The 17,027-nt window shown below is 43.7% G+C and overlaps 1 protein-coding gene across 2 annotated transcripts in view; it reads left to right on the top strand.

Moving 5' to 3' along the window:
• Positions 1 to 8,304, top strand: part of timm21 (translocase of inner mitochondrial membrane 21) — a 32,970-nt gene extending 24,666 nt beyond the window's left edge. Inside the window, exons 5-6 of one of the 2 annotated variants that reach the window (XM_069920375.1) lie at positions 6,022 to 6,124; positions 8,136 to 8,304. In XM_069920375.1, the coding sequence (XP_069776476.1) occupies positions 6,022 to 6,124; positions 8,136 to 8,228 (196 nt within the window). In that variant the 3' untranslated portion in view covers positions 8,229 to 8,304. The remainder of the gene's footprint in view (positions 1 to 6,021; positions 6,125 to 8,135) is intronic. The other variant, XM_069920377.1, reaches the window with a different exon arrangement.
• The last annotated feature ends 8,723 nt before the right edge of the window (positions 8,305 to 17,027 follow it).

Raw genomic sequence — 17,027 nt, 5'->3', positions numbered from 1 at the left:
TCCCCTTCCCTTGCTGACATGTATGTCCATGGTCTCATGCAATGCCAGACTGAGACCATCTACAAATTGGAGGAACAACACCTCATCTTCTGTCTAGGAACCCTCCAACCGGTTGGCATTAATATCGACTTCTCTGGCTTTCGTTAAAACCTCCCTCCCTCACGTCCCCATCGCTATTCCCTAACTCTGTCTCTCTCCCTTTTCCCTGTCTCCTTTCACACAAACGTAATCAATTCTCACCTCTCCCCTTATTTTATCCAATTAACACCTTTTGTTGGTCTGGATTCCTCTTCCCCCAGCCGCCAGCACTGCCTGGATTCTGAGATTTCCTGGTTTTTTTCCTCTCATTCTGTTTATTCCTTGAAGAAGAGCTCAGGACCAAAACAACGGCAATATATCTTTGTCTCCCATAGACGCTGGAAGACCGGCTGAGTTCCTCCAGCATTTCAGAGTGTTTTTACCAATCAATCTCTGCCTTAAATAAATTATACCCAAGGACTTGGCCACCACAACCACTTGTGGCAACAAATTCCACAGATTTACGAAACCAGGATCAGAATTTATTGTCATGAACAAGACACGAACTTCGTAGTTTTGCAGCCCCATCACAGTGCAAACATTCATATAAACCACCTTACAAAAATAAATAAAAATAGTGCACATAAAGTCAAAGGCACTGTCTTTGGTTCATTGATCATTCAGGAATCTGATGGCAGCAGGGAAGAAGCTGTCCCTGTGCTGCTGGGTGCTCGTCTTTAGGCTCTTATACCTTTTTTCCAATGGTAGCAGAGTGAAGAGGGTGGTGGGGGGTCTTTAAGGATAGAGGCTGCTTTCTTAGACACCACCTCTTGAAGATGTCCTTGATGGAGTGAAGTCTGGTGTCTGTTGTTGCAGACCAAGTTAATAACCCTCTGGAGATTTTTTCCTGAGTGTTGGCACCTCTGCACCAGGCAGTGATGCAACCAGACAATATGTTCTCCATGGTACACCTGGAGAAGTTTTTGAGAGTCTTATGTGACATACTGAATCTTCTCAAACACCCCACTAAGTATAGTCGCCTTCACGATTGCATCGACATGGAGGCTCCAGGACAGATCCTCGGAAATGTTGACATGCAGGAATTTGACATTCTTGACCCTCTGCACTGCTGTCCTCGATGAAGTCCACAATCATCTCCTTGGTTTTGCTGACGCTGAGAACAAGGGCGCTGTTGTTACACCATTCAACGAGCTGATCTGTCTCCCTCCTGTACGCTTCCTCATTGCCATCTGTGATTCTGCCAATAACCTTGGTGTCATTGGAAAATTTGTAGAGAACATTGGAATTGTGCCTGGTTGTTTAGTGAGCAGAGCAGTGGGCTAAGGACACATCCTTGGAGTGTGCCAGTGTTCATAGTCAGCGAGAACGAAATGTTGTTTCCGATTTGTACTGACTGTTGTTTTCCAATGAGAAAGTCATGGATCCAGACGCAGAGGGGATGCGCAGAGACCCAGAGATCGTAGCTTCTTGACCAGCCCTGAGAGAATAATGGTGGTGAAGGCTGAGCTGTCGGGTATGAAGAGTTTGTGTTTAAAATGAATGCTACTTCTGAAACTACAAACCACGACACAATGGATTGTTCTGCCTTCTTTGCCTGATTACTGGTGTTCTATGTGAGTTGCTGTTTTCGAGGTGATCCAGAGCTGAGTGGAGAGCCAGTGATATTGTGTCCACATGGAGCGATTGTGACGATAGGTGAATTGCAGTGAGTCCAGACCTTTGCCTAGATACGTGTTAATTCTGACCATGACCAACATCTCAAAGCATTTCATCAAACTAAGAGTCAGTGCTACTGAACAATAGTCATTGAGATGGCTCACCCCTGTTCTTCCTAGGTACCGGGATGATTGATGACCTTCTGAAACAGGTGGGTACCTCTGACTGCAGGAATGAGAGATGCCGCCCTCTGGCTAAACATGACATCTTTAACATTATAGATGATCATAAATTGCTTTCATACAACAGATTGGTAAATGCCCTTGATTGGCTTGCACCTATTTCTGGTGCATGAAACGCATTTGTACGGACATTCCCTGCAGATTTCAGATTTATTGTCAGGGTACATAAATGACACCACATACAACCCTGAGATTATTTTCCTTGCAGGCGAGGAAGAATTACCACTAATTGGAAGTGCAAAAGAAAATCTGTTCTCGCTGTACACATGTAAACAAATAAAGAAATGTAAACAAACTGGCTGTGCAGTACAGAGAGGAAAAATAATCAATAAAATGCAAAAGTAATATTCCTTAAATGGGTCCCTGATGGAGTTTGTCATTGAGTCTGATGGTGAAGGGGTGGCAACTGTTCCTGAACCTGGAGGTATGAGTATTGTGGCACCTACGCCTCTTCCCTGATGGCAGCAGTGAGAACAGAGTGTGTGCTGGGTGGTGTGGATCCTTGATGATTGCTGCTGCTCTCCCTGTAAATGTTCTCTATGGTAGGCAGTGTTTTGCCTGTGATGTTCACTACATTTTGCCATCCATATTCACTACCTTTTACACTCATGGTAGTGAAGTTTCCATACCTGTTGAAAGATTAGTCAAATATAAGATTGAAACAACCAAAGGCTAGTTGCCATAAAACAAAACATTTTGTGTTTAAAATGAATACTACTTCTGAAACTACAAACCACGACACAATGGATTGTTCTGCCTTCTTTGCCTGATTACTGGTGTTCTATGTGGGAATGATTAGAGGAGAGAAAGAGGATCAACAATCTGCTGGAGAATTGTGGCACGGTTGCCACAGCAGGTAGCGCAGTGCCTTTACAGTGCCAGCGATCGGGACCGTGGTTCGAATCCCGCGCTGTCTGTCAGGAGTTTGTATGTTCTCCCCATGTCTGCGTGAGTTTTCCCCTCGGGCTCCGGTTTCCTCCCATCTTTTGAAACGTACTGGGGGGTGTAGGTTAATGGGGTGTAAATTGGGCGGCACGGACTCGTGGGCCAAAATGGCCTGTTACCGTGCTGTATGTATACATTTTGTTTAAAAATTAAAAGAACCTAGCCAGTCAAGCAGTATCGATGGGAGGAAGAATGGTCAACAGTTCAGGCTGGAAATCTTCGTCAGGACTGAGAGCATAGAATAGAGAGAGCAGGCATGAGGCGAGCAGGATGGGAGGGGTTGGACAGGGAACAATGGTGAACCAGAGAGGGGTGCAGGATGATGGGCTGAGGCAGTTGATTGGCAAGTGCCAGGGAGATGTTATGGCAAGGCTGCAATGAGCTCTCCACATGTATGATTATGGAAAAGTAATGAGAAGGTTTTAGAGGGAAATATCCTTATAGTAACACTTTTTAGTGACATGGGCTTTGAGGGCAGACAGGATTTCTGAATGAACCACACAATAATAAAACCTTGTTACCTTTGCTCTGTATCAACCAATCACTCTCTGTAACTCTGTATTTCTCCATTGTCTCCCACTTGCTGCACCATATGTTCTGCATGGTGAGTGAGATGTCTGGCTGGACTGCTTGCAAAATAAGTTCCATCAATGTATCTTGTTGCATGTGACAAACTTGAGACACTAATTGTCTGAATTATATACATCCTGTATGGATGCTGGTAATTAAATTTAATTTTAATTCTGAGACAGAGCATTGTATCAGACCCTTTTGGCCCACGAGCCAGGTTCACCCATGTGACCAATTATTCTACCAACCCATATGACTTTGGAATGAGGGGGGGGGGGGGGGAAACTGGAGGAACCAGAGGAAACCCATGCGGTCACTGCGAGATTGTACAGACCATAGTAGATTTGAACCTCAGTCGCCGGCGCTGTAATAGCGTTGGGCTAACCGTGCTGCCCCAAACTGATCGCTGTTCCCAAAGTGTTCTCCCACTGAAAACCAATCACCTGGCCAGACTTATTTTCCAGTACAACAAAGGTTATATTTAAAGTTAACATATGCTTCATTAGACTGTTTCAAGAAACCTTGGATGCACCCAACAAATTCTGCCTTAGGCCCTTTGCACTTAGGAAAGTAAAGTCAATCACAATGATAATTCTCTTGCTTTTACCCCTTTCCTTAATCTGCCTACATATCTGTTCCTCTACCTCCCACTGGAGATATTGAGGGGCTTGCAGAATAAACTCAACTCCAGTCATTCTGAGCTCGACCCATATAGCTTTAGTAGTTGATCCCTCCAGAGTTTTTGTGACCATTGATGCTCTGTGATTAATGAGGGATTGCTTAAGGTCGTATGTGAGTGGGAAGGGAAGGTTGAGAATCACTGCTCTAGACCCAATCGTCACTGAAATATTTTGCTTGAGAAAAATGGTCATTGGCCCGTTTCCTTTGGAGTTATGAAACTGCGCATAACGAGTCAGTTGGGTATGATTAATACAGTGGTTTTCAATCTTTTTCTTACCATCCACGCACCACCTTAAGCAATCACTTATTAATCACAGAGCACCGATGGCAGAGGGAATACTTAAAGTGGTATGTGAGTGGAAAGAAAAAGGTTGAGAACCACTGCTTTAAACCCACTACCAAGAAAGAAGATGTATGGCCAAAAAAAAAGAAAGACAGAATTCTTATCAGTGTGATAAATTACCTCATTAGTCAACATTTCTACCGTCATAACAAATCAAAGATGAGAAAAGTAATTTAAACAAAAAGGTCCCCACGGTGTTTGAAAATTTACATTCAAATCGGAAATTGAGGATCTAATCTTTAAGTTTAAACATTACATGTCATCATTTGGCCATTAAGCATGATTAGGTGGGGTAAGCCCCTCCATCTGAGCAACACCGCCCACCTGGCCATAAGAGAAATAAAAGCTAATACATGTTGCTCAGAAGTCGTTAACATTATGTCACTCTCACCAACAATAACAAATAAAGTAGCTAAGGGGTTTAAAATCAACTTTAAAAAGTTTGAAGCCATCCATTAATCCTGGCTCTTAAGTTCATGTACCTTATCCAGAATACTCCCCGCATAGAAAGTAAATGTAGTTCAGCCCACTGGCCCCACCTTGCTCATCAACCTGGGCCTGCAGTCATGCTGCTTTTTAAACCACTCCCCTGAAACATGAGTTAAAACACACCAGTAAATCTCCCTGATGCCCTTCCTGATTTGATGATACACACCTTTCTTGAATAGGTCCCACATGCCTTTGAAGGGAGCCCAATGGTCCATGCACCAGATACTCTCCCTTCTGCACCAGCTTCTTAGCCACACATTCTCCCTGCTTCTTACCTCACTACCATGTCCGTCAGTAAATGTGAAAACAATCCCAAAGTACAGTTAAGCGCCTACTATCTGGAATTCAAGCAACTGTCCAGCCTCAAGCAACCAGCACGGCTGGTGTAATGTTAGCGCAACGCCTTCACAGCGCCAGTGATCGGGAATGGGGTTCAAATCCAGTGCTGTCTGTAAGGAGTTTGTACGTTCTCCCGTGACTGTATGGGCTTTCCCCGGGGGCTCCAGTTTCCTCCCACCGTTTGTAATGTACCAGGGGTGTAGGTTAATTGGGTGTAAATTGGGCGCCACAGACTCGTGGGCCGAAATGGCCTGTTACCGTGCTGTACGTGTGCATGTCTAAATTTTAAAATTTTAATTTAAACTGGCAAAAAAAATCACAAAACATAAAGAGGTAAAAATTACAGAAGTTGTAAATTAGTGCACCTTGCCGTTAATTTGCCAATCCATGCACTCGAAATCTCAAGCAACCGGAAAATGCACTTATCCGTCATCCACCAATCCATATTGGTGGCGGATACCAGGGGTTTTACTGTATTCTTTTCCAAAACCACCAGTTTTCCAAGTGTTCTGATCAATAGTTAACATTCACTATCTCACTATTTATCTTACTATACTGCTTTGGCAGTATATCAATTTGATCACACCTGACAAATGTCATCAAATGTAAAGCTCTTTCAGGCTTTCTGAAGCTATGAAAAGTAATGTAAACCCCTGATTCTTGTCTTTCTTTTCTTAATTCCTTCCGATGTATTTTTTTTTTGTTTCTCTTTTTCAGCCACATGGAATATGTGAAGGATGGTGTGAACCACATGCAACTGAAGTTTTACATCGAAGGTTCTGAGCCCATAAAAGGAACTGTGCACTTGGATGCAAAAGAGGTTCATATTTTTGTTTACTCTGGTGCTGTGTGGAAACGGTTCACCTAACTCTTGTTTGAAATAAGAATGTTTCCATCTCCACTTCGTGCTACACGCGATGTATTTGGGGGGGAGAATGCAACCTGCAGAAAGATGCTGAAGTCTTTGGTGGGATAATCAAGTTCTTCAAGTTTATTATCATCCGATTGTATAAGTGCAATTGGACAGTGTTCTTCTGTCCTCAGTGTAAAAACATGAAAACATACATACAGACAACGATTCATATGCAGTACATACAGTAAACCCTCCCCACCCCCACCACCCCCCCCCCCCCCCCCAGGTATCTGGCACCTATGGCAATTGGTAGATGCCAGATCAATGGATTTGCCGGTTGCTTGAGTGCATGTTGCATAATGTTCAAACTAACCACTAGTGGCGCCAATTTTTAACTTTCATATTTTTTACCTATGTATTTATTTTCTGCAGTTTTTATTGCCAATTGCTTGAGACTGCCAGTTGCTTGAATTCTGGATAATGGAGAATTTAATGGACATATGGAGAAATAAATATTGTTATATAAATACTAGAGTCTTGGGGTTTGTATGAGCCATTCATTCAGTCGTGGGAAGAAGCTGTTTCTCAGCCTGGTGATTCTGGCTCTGATATTTCTGCATCTCTTTCCGGATGGGAAGGAGGTGGAATATGCTGTAAGCGAGCTGGTAGGAGTCCTCGACGGTTTTGTGAGCCATCTTGAGACAACAATCACGGTTCATCACTCTGAGGTGGGGGGGGTGGTAGGGAGAGCCCAGCGATGAACGCCATTAGTGGTAGTTGAGTGGCCTGGAGAAGGTGGGTGGCAGAGGTGCATTGAAGAATAGGTACAGTAAAACCCCGGTATCTGGCACCCATTGGGATCGGGAGATGCTGGATAAGTGAATTTTATGGTTGCTGGAGCTTGTGTGTTGCGAGATTGGTGAACTAACCACCAGAGGGCGCTATTTTTTTAAACTTTCGTATTCTTTAACCTATTCATTTTCCACAACTTTTTTGCCGGTTGCTTGAGTCTGTTGGTTGTTGAATCCCCAATAACAGGGGTTTTACTGTATTCAAGGCCATAGTTTTAAGGTATTTTAAAATATTTTTTATGGTCAAAATTAGATTCCAGTTGCTCAACTTCAGTGTTGACTACTGAAATTTGTACCATTGCCAAACACAAATAAAATTAAGATATGCATTTTGGGTGAAATGTCCCGAGTGTGTCTGCCTCTCATTGAATGCATACCATTGTTTGGGAGTCTCGCCATGGAATTAAACAGGTCTCTCTGAAACATTCTCATCCCTTAGAAAATCAGAGCAACTTGTAAAATTACACCAAAATTCTGGAAGAACTCAGCAGATCAGGCAGCATCCATGGAAAGTAATTGGCATTTGACATTTCGGGCCTGAGCCCTTCGCCCACGCGATCCCCGATGAATGGCTCAGGCCTGAAACATCGACTGCCTATTGCTTTCCAAGGGGGGCTGCGTGATCTGCTGTTTTCCTGTATCGTTCCAGTTCTCCAGCATCTGCAGGCTTCTTGCTGGACCTCAGCAAAGCTAGCGGCCTGCAGCCTGCCAGAGGAAGCTCGCTTTAACAGCCCATCAAGTTTCCAACTCAACTCTTAGGATAATTTTTCAGAATTATTCACCTTGATTCACATATCGACAGAAACAAGATCTGAACAATTCTAGCTGCGTCAAAACTTACAACCATTTACTTTCTGTCCCTTGTTACAGTGAATGAGAAAAAAAAACCCAAAATACACGTGGATCATAAATATCAGCAAATATATTTAAGACCAGATAGATGTTTACATAGTAGGGGAATTAAGGGATGTGGGGAAAAGGCAGGGAGGTGGAGTTGACCCAATCATCAGATCAGCCTTGATCTCATTGAATGGTGGAGCAGGCTCGACGGGCCAGAATGGCCGATCCCTGCTCTGATTTCTTATGTTCTTACGGTAAATCGAAATATCTTGTGCTCTTTATTGCAGAACCCTGACAGTGGAAAGTACAGCTTTCGTTATATATTTGTGGACTTTGACACCTATCCGAAAAGAACCATTATTGTTGAAGACAACCGTTGAAAGTCTCAAGTGTACTTCTCAAGCCTGGAGATGTTATCATGCTTTTATAGATTAAATAAATCTTATGAATAGGAAATGATTTGGGGATAAATAATCACTCTTTTCGGATCCTGCCAATGCAGTTTATTTGTGAGGAGATCAGATTTTGGCTCTGCAGTACAATTCCGCTCTTTGTACAGTTTGTTGATTAATGACCACTTTCTGTTTTAAATCCGGATGAGTTTATTCCACCGAAAGGATATACAGATGGTGTCAAGTGTGAGAACTGATTTGTGATGTTTTTGAACAAAACAGTTCTATGCAAAAAAGGAGGAATGTAATAAATAAAGCATAGTGGTTGTTGCCCAAAGTTATTTCTATTCTATTCAGTAGGCATGGATGGCGCAGTGCCTTTACAGCAGTAGGGATCGGGACCGGGTTTTTAATCCCATGCTGTCTGTAAGGAGTTTGTAAGTTATCCCCATGTCCTACGTGCTCTGTTCTCGCCGCTGCCATTCAGGAAGAGATATAGGTGCCACAAGACTCTCAATGTCAGGTTCAGGACCAACTGCTACCCCTCCACCATCAGACTCCTCAACAACAAACTGATTGAAGGATCCTTTTTGTTGGCCAGGTGGAGCAATCTATGCTACAAGCCTACACAGGGAAGGGCCCCTCAACTCTTCCTCTGCTACATCGACGATTACTTTGGTGCTGCCTCAAGCATCCATGATGAGCTCATCTACTTTATCCACTTTGCTGCCAACTTCCACCCTGACCTGCCAATGCTTTCCCTTTTCTCGATCTCTGTCTCCATCTCAGGAGACAAATTCTTGACAGACATTTTCTATAAACCCACCAACTTCCACAGCTCCCTCTACTACCCCTCTTCCCTCCTGGTCCCCTGTAAGGATTCCATTCCATTCAGTTCCTCCGTCTCCATTGCACCTGCTTCCAGGACGAGATCTTCCTTGCGAGGTCATCAGAGATGTCCTCAATTAATGTGGCTTTCCCTCTACCACCATCAACTCGTCCCTCACCCACATATCCTCCATTACCTGCACACCTCTTGTCCTCACCTACCATCCTCCATGTCCAACATATCCTCTTTGCCATTTCTGCAACCTACTGTGTGATCCCACCACCTAACACATTTTTTCCACTCCTCCCCACTCTGCCTTCTGCAAGGACTGCACCCTCCATGATCCCCTTGTCTACTTCCTTGGCCCCTACACCTGTGATTGCAGGAGTTGCTCCACTTGTGCCCACACCTCCTCCCATGCCACCAATCGAGGCTCCCAACAGTCCTTTTAAGTGAACCAAGTGTAATCTACTGCATCCAGCTCTCCCATTGTGGTCTCCTCTACAACAGAACGACTGGGCGCAGACTTGGCAATCGCTTCATTGAGGACCTCAGCACTTTGACCACAATAATGCAGATCTCCCAGTGGTCCCCCCATATCAATTCCCTATCACATTCCCTCGCTGATCTGTCTGTCCATGGTCTTGTGCACTGTCGGACTGAACCCACCTGCAAATTGGAGGAACAACATCTAATAGTCCGTCTGGGCATCCTCCAACCAGATGGCATTAGAACCCCCTACCCCAACTTGGATTCCTGGTCTCCTTTTGTCTATCTATCTATCCTCTCTTTTCCCTCTGTTTCACAGAGCAAAAATAAATTCTCAACTTTCCTTTTATCATATCCTATTAACACTTCTTGTCTGTTGGTCTGTACTCCTCCCTTCCTCCCCACACCCCATTCTTCCCCCTTTCTCTCCCCACTCTTTAATTTGCTTATACCTTGAAGAAGGGCTCAGGCCTGAAGTTCTGGTAATATAATGTTACCTCCAATGGACACTCCATGCCGGCTGAGTTCCTCCAGCATTTCTCTGTTTTTACAAAGCTCTACAAGTTGTTGATATGACTACATTTTGGAGTACTGTGTGCAATACTGGTCAGCCAGTGACAAGGAGGACGTTGATCAGTTAGATAGAATGCAGAAATTCAGCATGATGTTGCTAGTAGTAGAAGGCTTGAGTTATAGAGAGAGGTTGGGGCTTTATTCCCTGAAAAAATAGGAGGCTGGGCAGAGATCTTATAAAGTTTTATAAAATTCTGAGGGGAATGGATTAAAGTGAATGCTCGGTCTTTCTCCCAGGGCAGAGGATTCAAGAACTGGAGGGTACAGGCTGAAGGTGAGAGAGGAGAGATTTAAGACTGACACGAAAGACAAATTTTTCACTCAGAGGGCAGTCGGTACCTGGAATGAGCTGCCAAAGTAAGTTGTAGAAGTGGGCACAATTTTGACTTCAAAAAGATATTTGGACAGGTATATGGATGGGAAGGATAAGGCGCATATGGAGATAAATGGAACTAGCTCAGAATGCCAGCTTGGGTGGCATGGGTGAATTGGGCTGAAGATCCTTTTTGGTACTGTATGACTGCGATTCTATAACTATGACTTCATGACTCCAATGGACTCTAAAAGACTAAGTTACATGATGGCCATGGTGCAATCTTAAACCATCCTAACACATTCCAAATTGAACAGAAGAGCTCCTTTAGCTTCCCAAAAGCAACTAAATCAAAAACAGAATCATGCTCTTTGAGATTTTAACTTCAGCAAAACAAACTAAAAACACAGCAAACACTCAGCAGGTCAGGCAGCATCTGTAGAAAGAAAAAGCTAAACATTTCAGGCCTGGGAGCCTTCATCAGAACTGGCAAACCGACTAAAAGGATAGGTTTCAGTAGCAGAGGGGGTGATGGAGAGATTTCTCTCCCATCTCCGCTACTGAAATAAACCTGTTTTTCTTTTTCATGGTTCCCACACTGAAATGTCAATGGTTTCTCTTTCCACCGATGATGTCTCACTTGCCAAGCAAAGTCTGAAATGTGTTTATTTCGGATTTCCAGCTTCTGCAGTTTTTTTTTTACATTTTCTGTTAAGCTCAGAGTCCTCTTACAAGTGACACAAAACATCCCCTCACTTGTCAGGAAGGCGCAACAGCAACTGCTCTTCCTGAGAAGACTAAGGCGGGCAAGGCTACCGGCCACCTGTTGACTTTCTACAGGAGCTCTATTCTAGTGGCTGCATCACAGAGCAGGAGCGGGCAACCTTTTATCACGCATGGGCCGGATGGTTTGTCGGTGGTTGAACAACGGACTGCACTGATGCTACCATAAATGAATTTTTTAATATTTAAATTGCACTCATTCACTCAGACTTAAAGATACATACATTCACATTACAATACAAATATTTAAATAAGCACAAATTAACTGAAGTAGACATATTTTAAAATCTACACTCAATAACACAAAATAGCGCCTGTGGCGGGTGGCCAATGCATCAAACGGCAACAAGGTCTTGTGAGAGCTGGCCACCATGTTGTATTTGGCATTGTATAAGTTGAAAGCAAACAGTAGGACGGGGAAGGGCGTTCAGAGTGTAGAACAAACGGGTATGTGTACCTTTTATGTCCCTGGGGTTGACAGCAGCACTGATGGGGGTGGGGTGGGTGGGTGGTGCTGACATGGGCTGCCGACGGTGCTGACGTTGGAGTGGTGGTGGTGGCTGGGTAATGGTGGCACTGCTGATGAAGGAATGGGGGCAGGACTGAGGGGGGTAACTGCAGCACTGACAGGGTGGGGAGGGGGGTTCAGACGTTGCCCAAGCAGACAATAAGCGGCACATACCTGTACTTGTATCAATGGGTGGGGTGCATTTTTGCATTGGGTTGTGGGGTGGATAAATTTGGTTGCCCAACCCTGCTGTATAGCATTGGATCAGAGGTGAATCTTCAGAACCCTAAGAGCAGCAGAGAGGATCACTGGGGTTTCCCTTACCCTCCCCTCCCTCCCCCCATTGACATGATCTACTTTGATTGTTGTCTGAAGATGGTTTGCAAAATCGTTGAGGACCCCTACTGCCCACACACAGCATCTTCCAGCTACTCCCATCAGGGAAGAGATACAGGAGGATCAGAGCATACACCTGGCTGAGAAACAGCTTCTTGCCACGGGAAGTGAAAATGGTGAACAACTAAAGGAACTGCTCACACTGACCATCGGAGACTCTACTATTTATTCAACAACATGCATTTATTTAAATAAAAGTATATACATATGGCATATGTATCGTTTTACTGTATATGTGTTATTTCTCTATATGTGTCTGCATGTTTTTGCTCCAAGGACCGGAGAACGCTGTTTTGTCGGGTTGTACTTGTACAATCAGATGATAATGAACTTAATCTTGGATATCAGCAAGTGCAGGAGGACCTGGAAACCCCATGGTATTTGGACACAAATACCACTGAACGTAAAGCCCTGCAAAAGGTAGTGGGCACAGCCCAGGACATCACAGGCAAAACCCTCCCCACCGTTGAGAACATCGACAAGGAACACTGCCTTCAGAGAGCAGCAGCAAATATCAAAGACCCACACCACCCAGCACACGGCCCTGTTCTCACTGCTACCATCGAGAAAGAGGTGTAGGTGCCACAAGATTTGCCCCACCAGGTTCAGGAACAGCTGCTACATCTCCACCGTCAGACTCCACAACAACAAACTTATTTAAGGACTCTTACTTTTGCATTTTATTGATTTTTCTTTCATCTCTGTTTTGTTTACCTTTTTTTTACATTTATTTATTTACATATGTACATATCTTCTTGAGTACAGTTTTTTTTGCATCACCAATTATTGGTAATTCTGCCTCATCCACAGGAAAAAGAATCTCAGGGTTGTATGTGATGTCATGTATATTCTCTGACAACAAATCTGAACTTTGAAACTTTGCACTCTGACTGTCAAGCTTGCAGCATAGCCCCTCTGAATATGCGGAACTAATTGGGAAGAAATTTAATGGCTTACGTGGGAAATGAAGTGAAGGTAAGGGACAATGTTTGAACTCAAGCTATTGAGTGAATACCAAGAATCTATATTTGATGCTCAGTATAGTTATAAACAATGTGTGTAAAAGAACGCAGAGTTGTATATTGAGGTTTGGTGATAATATGAAGCTGGCTAGCCCAGTAAATCATGTGGCTAAAACATATAGAATCAGAAACAGAATTTATTGTCACAAAATTCGTTGTTTTGTGGCAGCATAGCAGGTGCAAAATAGCTATAAATTACATCCTTAAAAAAGAAATAGACAGATTGGTACAAAAAGAAGAAAAGGTAAGGTAGCATCTTTAGTTCGTTGTCCATTCTGTTGGCCAAGGGGAAGATGTTGACCTTGTGCTGTTGGGTGTTCATCTTCAGGCTCCTGTACCTCCTTCCCGATAGTAGAAGGGTGAAGAGGGCATAGCCTGGGTGGTGAGGGTCCTTGACAATAGGGGCTGCTTTCTTGAGATACCGCTTCTCGTAGATGCCCTTAATGGAGTGTGGACTAATGACCATGATAACCTGGCTCATTTCACAACTCTCGGTAACCTCTTTCTGTCCTGTGCATTGGAACCTCCTTACCAGACAGTGATGCAACCAGTCAGAATGTTCTCCATGGTACACCTGTGGAAATTTGCTAGTCTTTGGTGACAGACCAAATCTCCTCAAACTGATAGCTGCTGGTGAGCCTTCTTCATGTTGCATCAACCTTGGAGGCCCCAGGATAGATCTTCAGCGATGTTGACACTCAAGAATTTGGAGTTCTTAACCCTTTCCACTGCTGAGTCCTTGATGAGGACTGGTTTGTGTCCTCCTGATTTTCCCCACCTGAAGTCCACAATTATCTCTTTGGCTTTGCTAACGTTGAGTGCAAGGATGTTGTTGTGACACCACTCAACCAGCTGATCTATCTCATCCCTTTATGCTTCCTTATTCCCGTCTGTGATTCTGCCGACGACTGTGGTGTCATCAGCAGGTTTGAAGATGGCATTTGAATTGTGCCTGTCCACATGGTCATGGGTGCAAGGAGAGTGGAGCAGTGGGTTAAACATGCATCTTTCAGGAGTGCCGGTGTTGATTGAAAATGGACATTGATGGATTAAGTGGAAACTCAAAGGCAGCTGGAGTTCAATGCAGAAAAGTCTGAGATCATCCACTCTGGACATAAGAAAGATGGATTGAACTATTTTTGAAATAGCATGAAACTAATAACTGTGGATGAGCTGCATTTTTAGTAATCCAAGTACATAAATCACTAAAAGCTAGTGGACAGGTGCAATAATTCATTAAAACAGATAATGGAACAGGTGCCTTTATTTCAAATGGGCTGAAATGGAAAGGAATGCTGGTGATGTTACAACAGTAGAAATATCAGTGTAGCCCTAATCCCACTCAGGACAATCACTCCTTCATGCTGCAGCTCGCAAAGAAAATGCAAGCTTTACTTCTGTGGGTAAATGTCAAATGAAACTTAGCACTCATTGGCATTCAGCAGTACCCCTGGTGTGGTGATACACCACTAGTCTACTGCAGGGGGGGCGATCTCTGCACCTGCAGGAAGATCACCAGAAGACAGACCACACCTGGCAGGCTGTCAATCAGCCGACCTGAATAGACTTAACTCCACCTGGCCGGCTGTTAATCAGCCGCCCGGGATATAATCCTGAGCTAGCCCCTCCCGAGCCAGTCACTCGGGAGCCACCAGTACAGCTACCACTGTAGCAGAGACTTTTAACTGAATAAAGCCTGTTGTACAGTCTTTCTCGAGTCTTGTGTCTGCTCACTGCTGCAGCACTGCGTCACACCTGGGCAACTCAGAAACAAAGCATTTCTGAGCGCAAAAATCTGGAAGTCACTGACAGCAAAGGATCATATGGGATCTGGACTCTTGTGGATTCATTTGGTTACTTGTTGAATGATCCGTACCCCAAATGAAATGGACACAGTTGTTCTCTTCCTCTTGTCTTGAATGCAAGGAGTTGAATATGAAGGAATGAACGTGTCACAAATTTCTTTGTTTTGCGGGTGCAAAGATTGTTATAAATTACATTTAAAAAGTGAGGTTATGTGCTTGATCCATTGTCCATTAAGAAATCTGATGGCAGAGGTGAAGAGGCTGTTTTTGTGCCACTGGGTGTTCATCTTCAGGCTCATGTACATCCTTCTGTGAAAGTCAGCCTGCACTGTAACAAAGCAAACATCGGGACACGACAGAACGAATGAGCGTACAACCAACTTTATTGCATTACGCTAGCAGGGGTAAGGGGTTCAAAGAATGAGTAGACAGTGTCACTCGTTCCCTGCGTTCAGCCTCACTCAACTCATGCAGCCTTTTGGTACATCTTGTATAGTTCTTTTGTCGAGAGAGACATTCAGTCTCACGAGTTCATTGTATCATCTGTCCTTTTGGTTTTTACAGATTTTACAGTTAATTAACTTTAGACAGGTCCATCTTTGGTCATTCTGTATTAGTTGAGCCCTGTCTTGTGGTGTTGTTTTCAAACATATCCCGCAACCTTGTCCTTATGCAACCTTGTTCCAATCTATTGCCTAATTGGGATTCTTTATCTGTAAGGCTAGCAAATCTTTATCAGTCTACACATGGAGGAGGCCCCTTTCCCATAATGTTTGACATTCTTTCACATACAACTTATAGAGTCCTTTGGACCGATGCTGAGGTGCATTTTTACATATTTTTCACTAATTGGCAATCCAATGTTTTGCTACTCCTGTCCTTCACGGTTTCTGTGAACTTTCATCCTTTTTCTTTCTCAGAGACATTCTGGTGTGCCATTATCTCGCACTTCATACTCCCAACCTGTGAACTGCTTAGCTGCATACTCTACTAAACTGTTAACTCTTTGTTAGCTTACTTACAACAGCCGAAGCCCCATAATTCTTTACACTTTCCGATGGTCGCAGTGAAAAGAGGGCATGGCCTGGGTGGTGAGGGTCCTTGAGGACAGAGGCTGCTTTCTTGAGACACTGCCTCTTGTAGATGTCCTAATGCCCGTGATGACACCAGCAGAGTTTGCAATTCTTTGCAGCGTATTCCTGTCCTGTGCCTTGGGACCTCCACACCAGGTAGTGATGCAACCAGTCAGAATGCACTCCACAGTGTGCCTGTAGAAATTTGCAAGTCTTTGATGACGCACCAAATCTCTTCAAATTCCTCACAAAGTACAGCCACTGGTGATCCTTCTTCGTGTTTGTATTGAGCAGTAACCATTTACCTTCCAAGCACCAAAGCCTGGTGAACTTTATAAACGTTAAATTCTGTACACAGTATAAGAATTGCCTGCAACCAGTGAACTTGGAGGAGTGAGAAGTGAGATTGGACTTTGGATTTTGAACCAAAGAACTTTTCTGAACTTACACACAAACATGCACTTAGAATTAGAATTAGTTGGGTTAAGTAAGTTAATAGTGATAAGTTAAAGTGAGATTCTATTTTCATATTTAAAGGTAATTAAAAGCAACCTTTGTTGAGGTAACCATTTGTCTTGGTGAATATCTATTGCTGCTGGGTTTTGGGGTCCTCTGGGCTCATGACATCCCCCCTCCAAGTGAGCACAGAAATGACTGAGGATCTCAGCGAGACCTGCTGAGTTCTTCCAGCATTTGTCTTGTGTTTTTAAACTACCCTCACGGCCCGTGCAGACTTTCACCTAACTTCACTGAGTGTGATGCAGCTTTTCAGAATATATTTGCTCAAAGTAATTTTTAATCCCCCCCACTCCTTCCCAGAAATATTTTGGTTTGAAGTAGAGAGTTCCATGAGTTCGAGGAGGGAAAATAAAGATACACTTCACCCACCTACCTTTGCTTAGGTTAGTTAAGTCAATAGTGGTGTTAAAGTGTGATTCTATTTTCATGTTTCAAGATAATTAAAAACAACTTTTGTTTAAGTAACCATTTGTCATG

Source organism: Narcine bancroftii, chromosome 2 (genome assembly GCF_036971445.1).
Source record: "Narcine bancroftii isolate sNarBan1 chromosome 2, sNarBan1.hap1, whole genome shotgun sequence".
In the NCBI taxonomy this organism is placed as follows: domain Eukaryota; kingdom Metazoa; phylum Chordata; class Chondrichthyes; order Torpediniformes; family Narcinidae; genus Narcine; species Narcine bancroftii.
The sequence above is the reverse complement of the archived record's forward strand: the minus strand, read 5'-3'. Positions and strand labels throughout refer to the sequence as shown.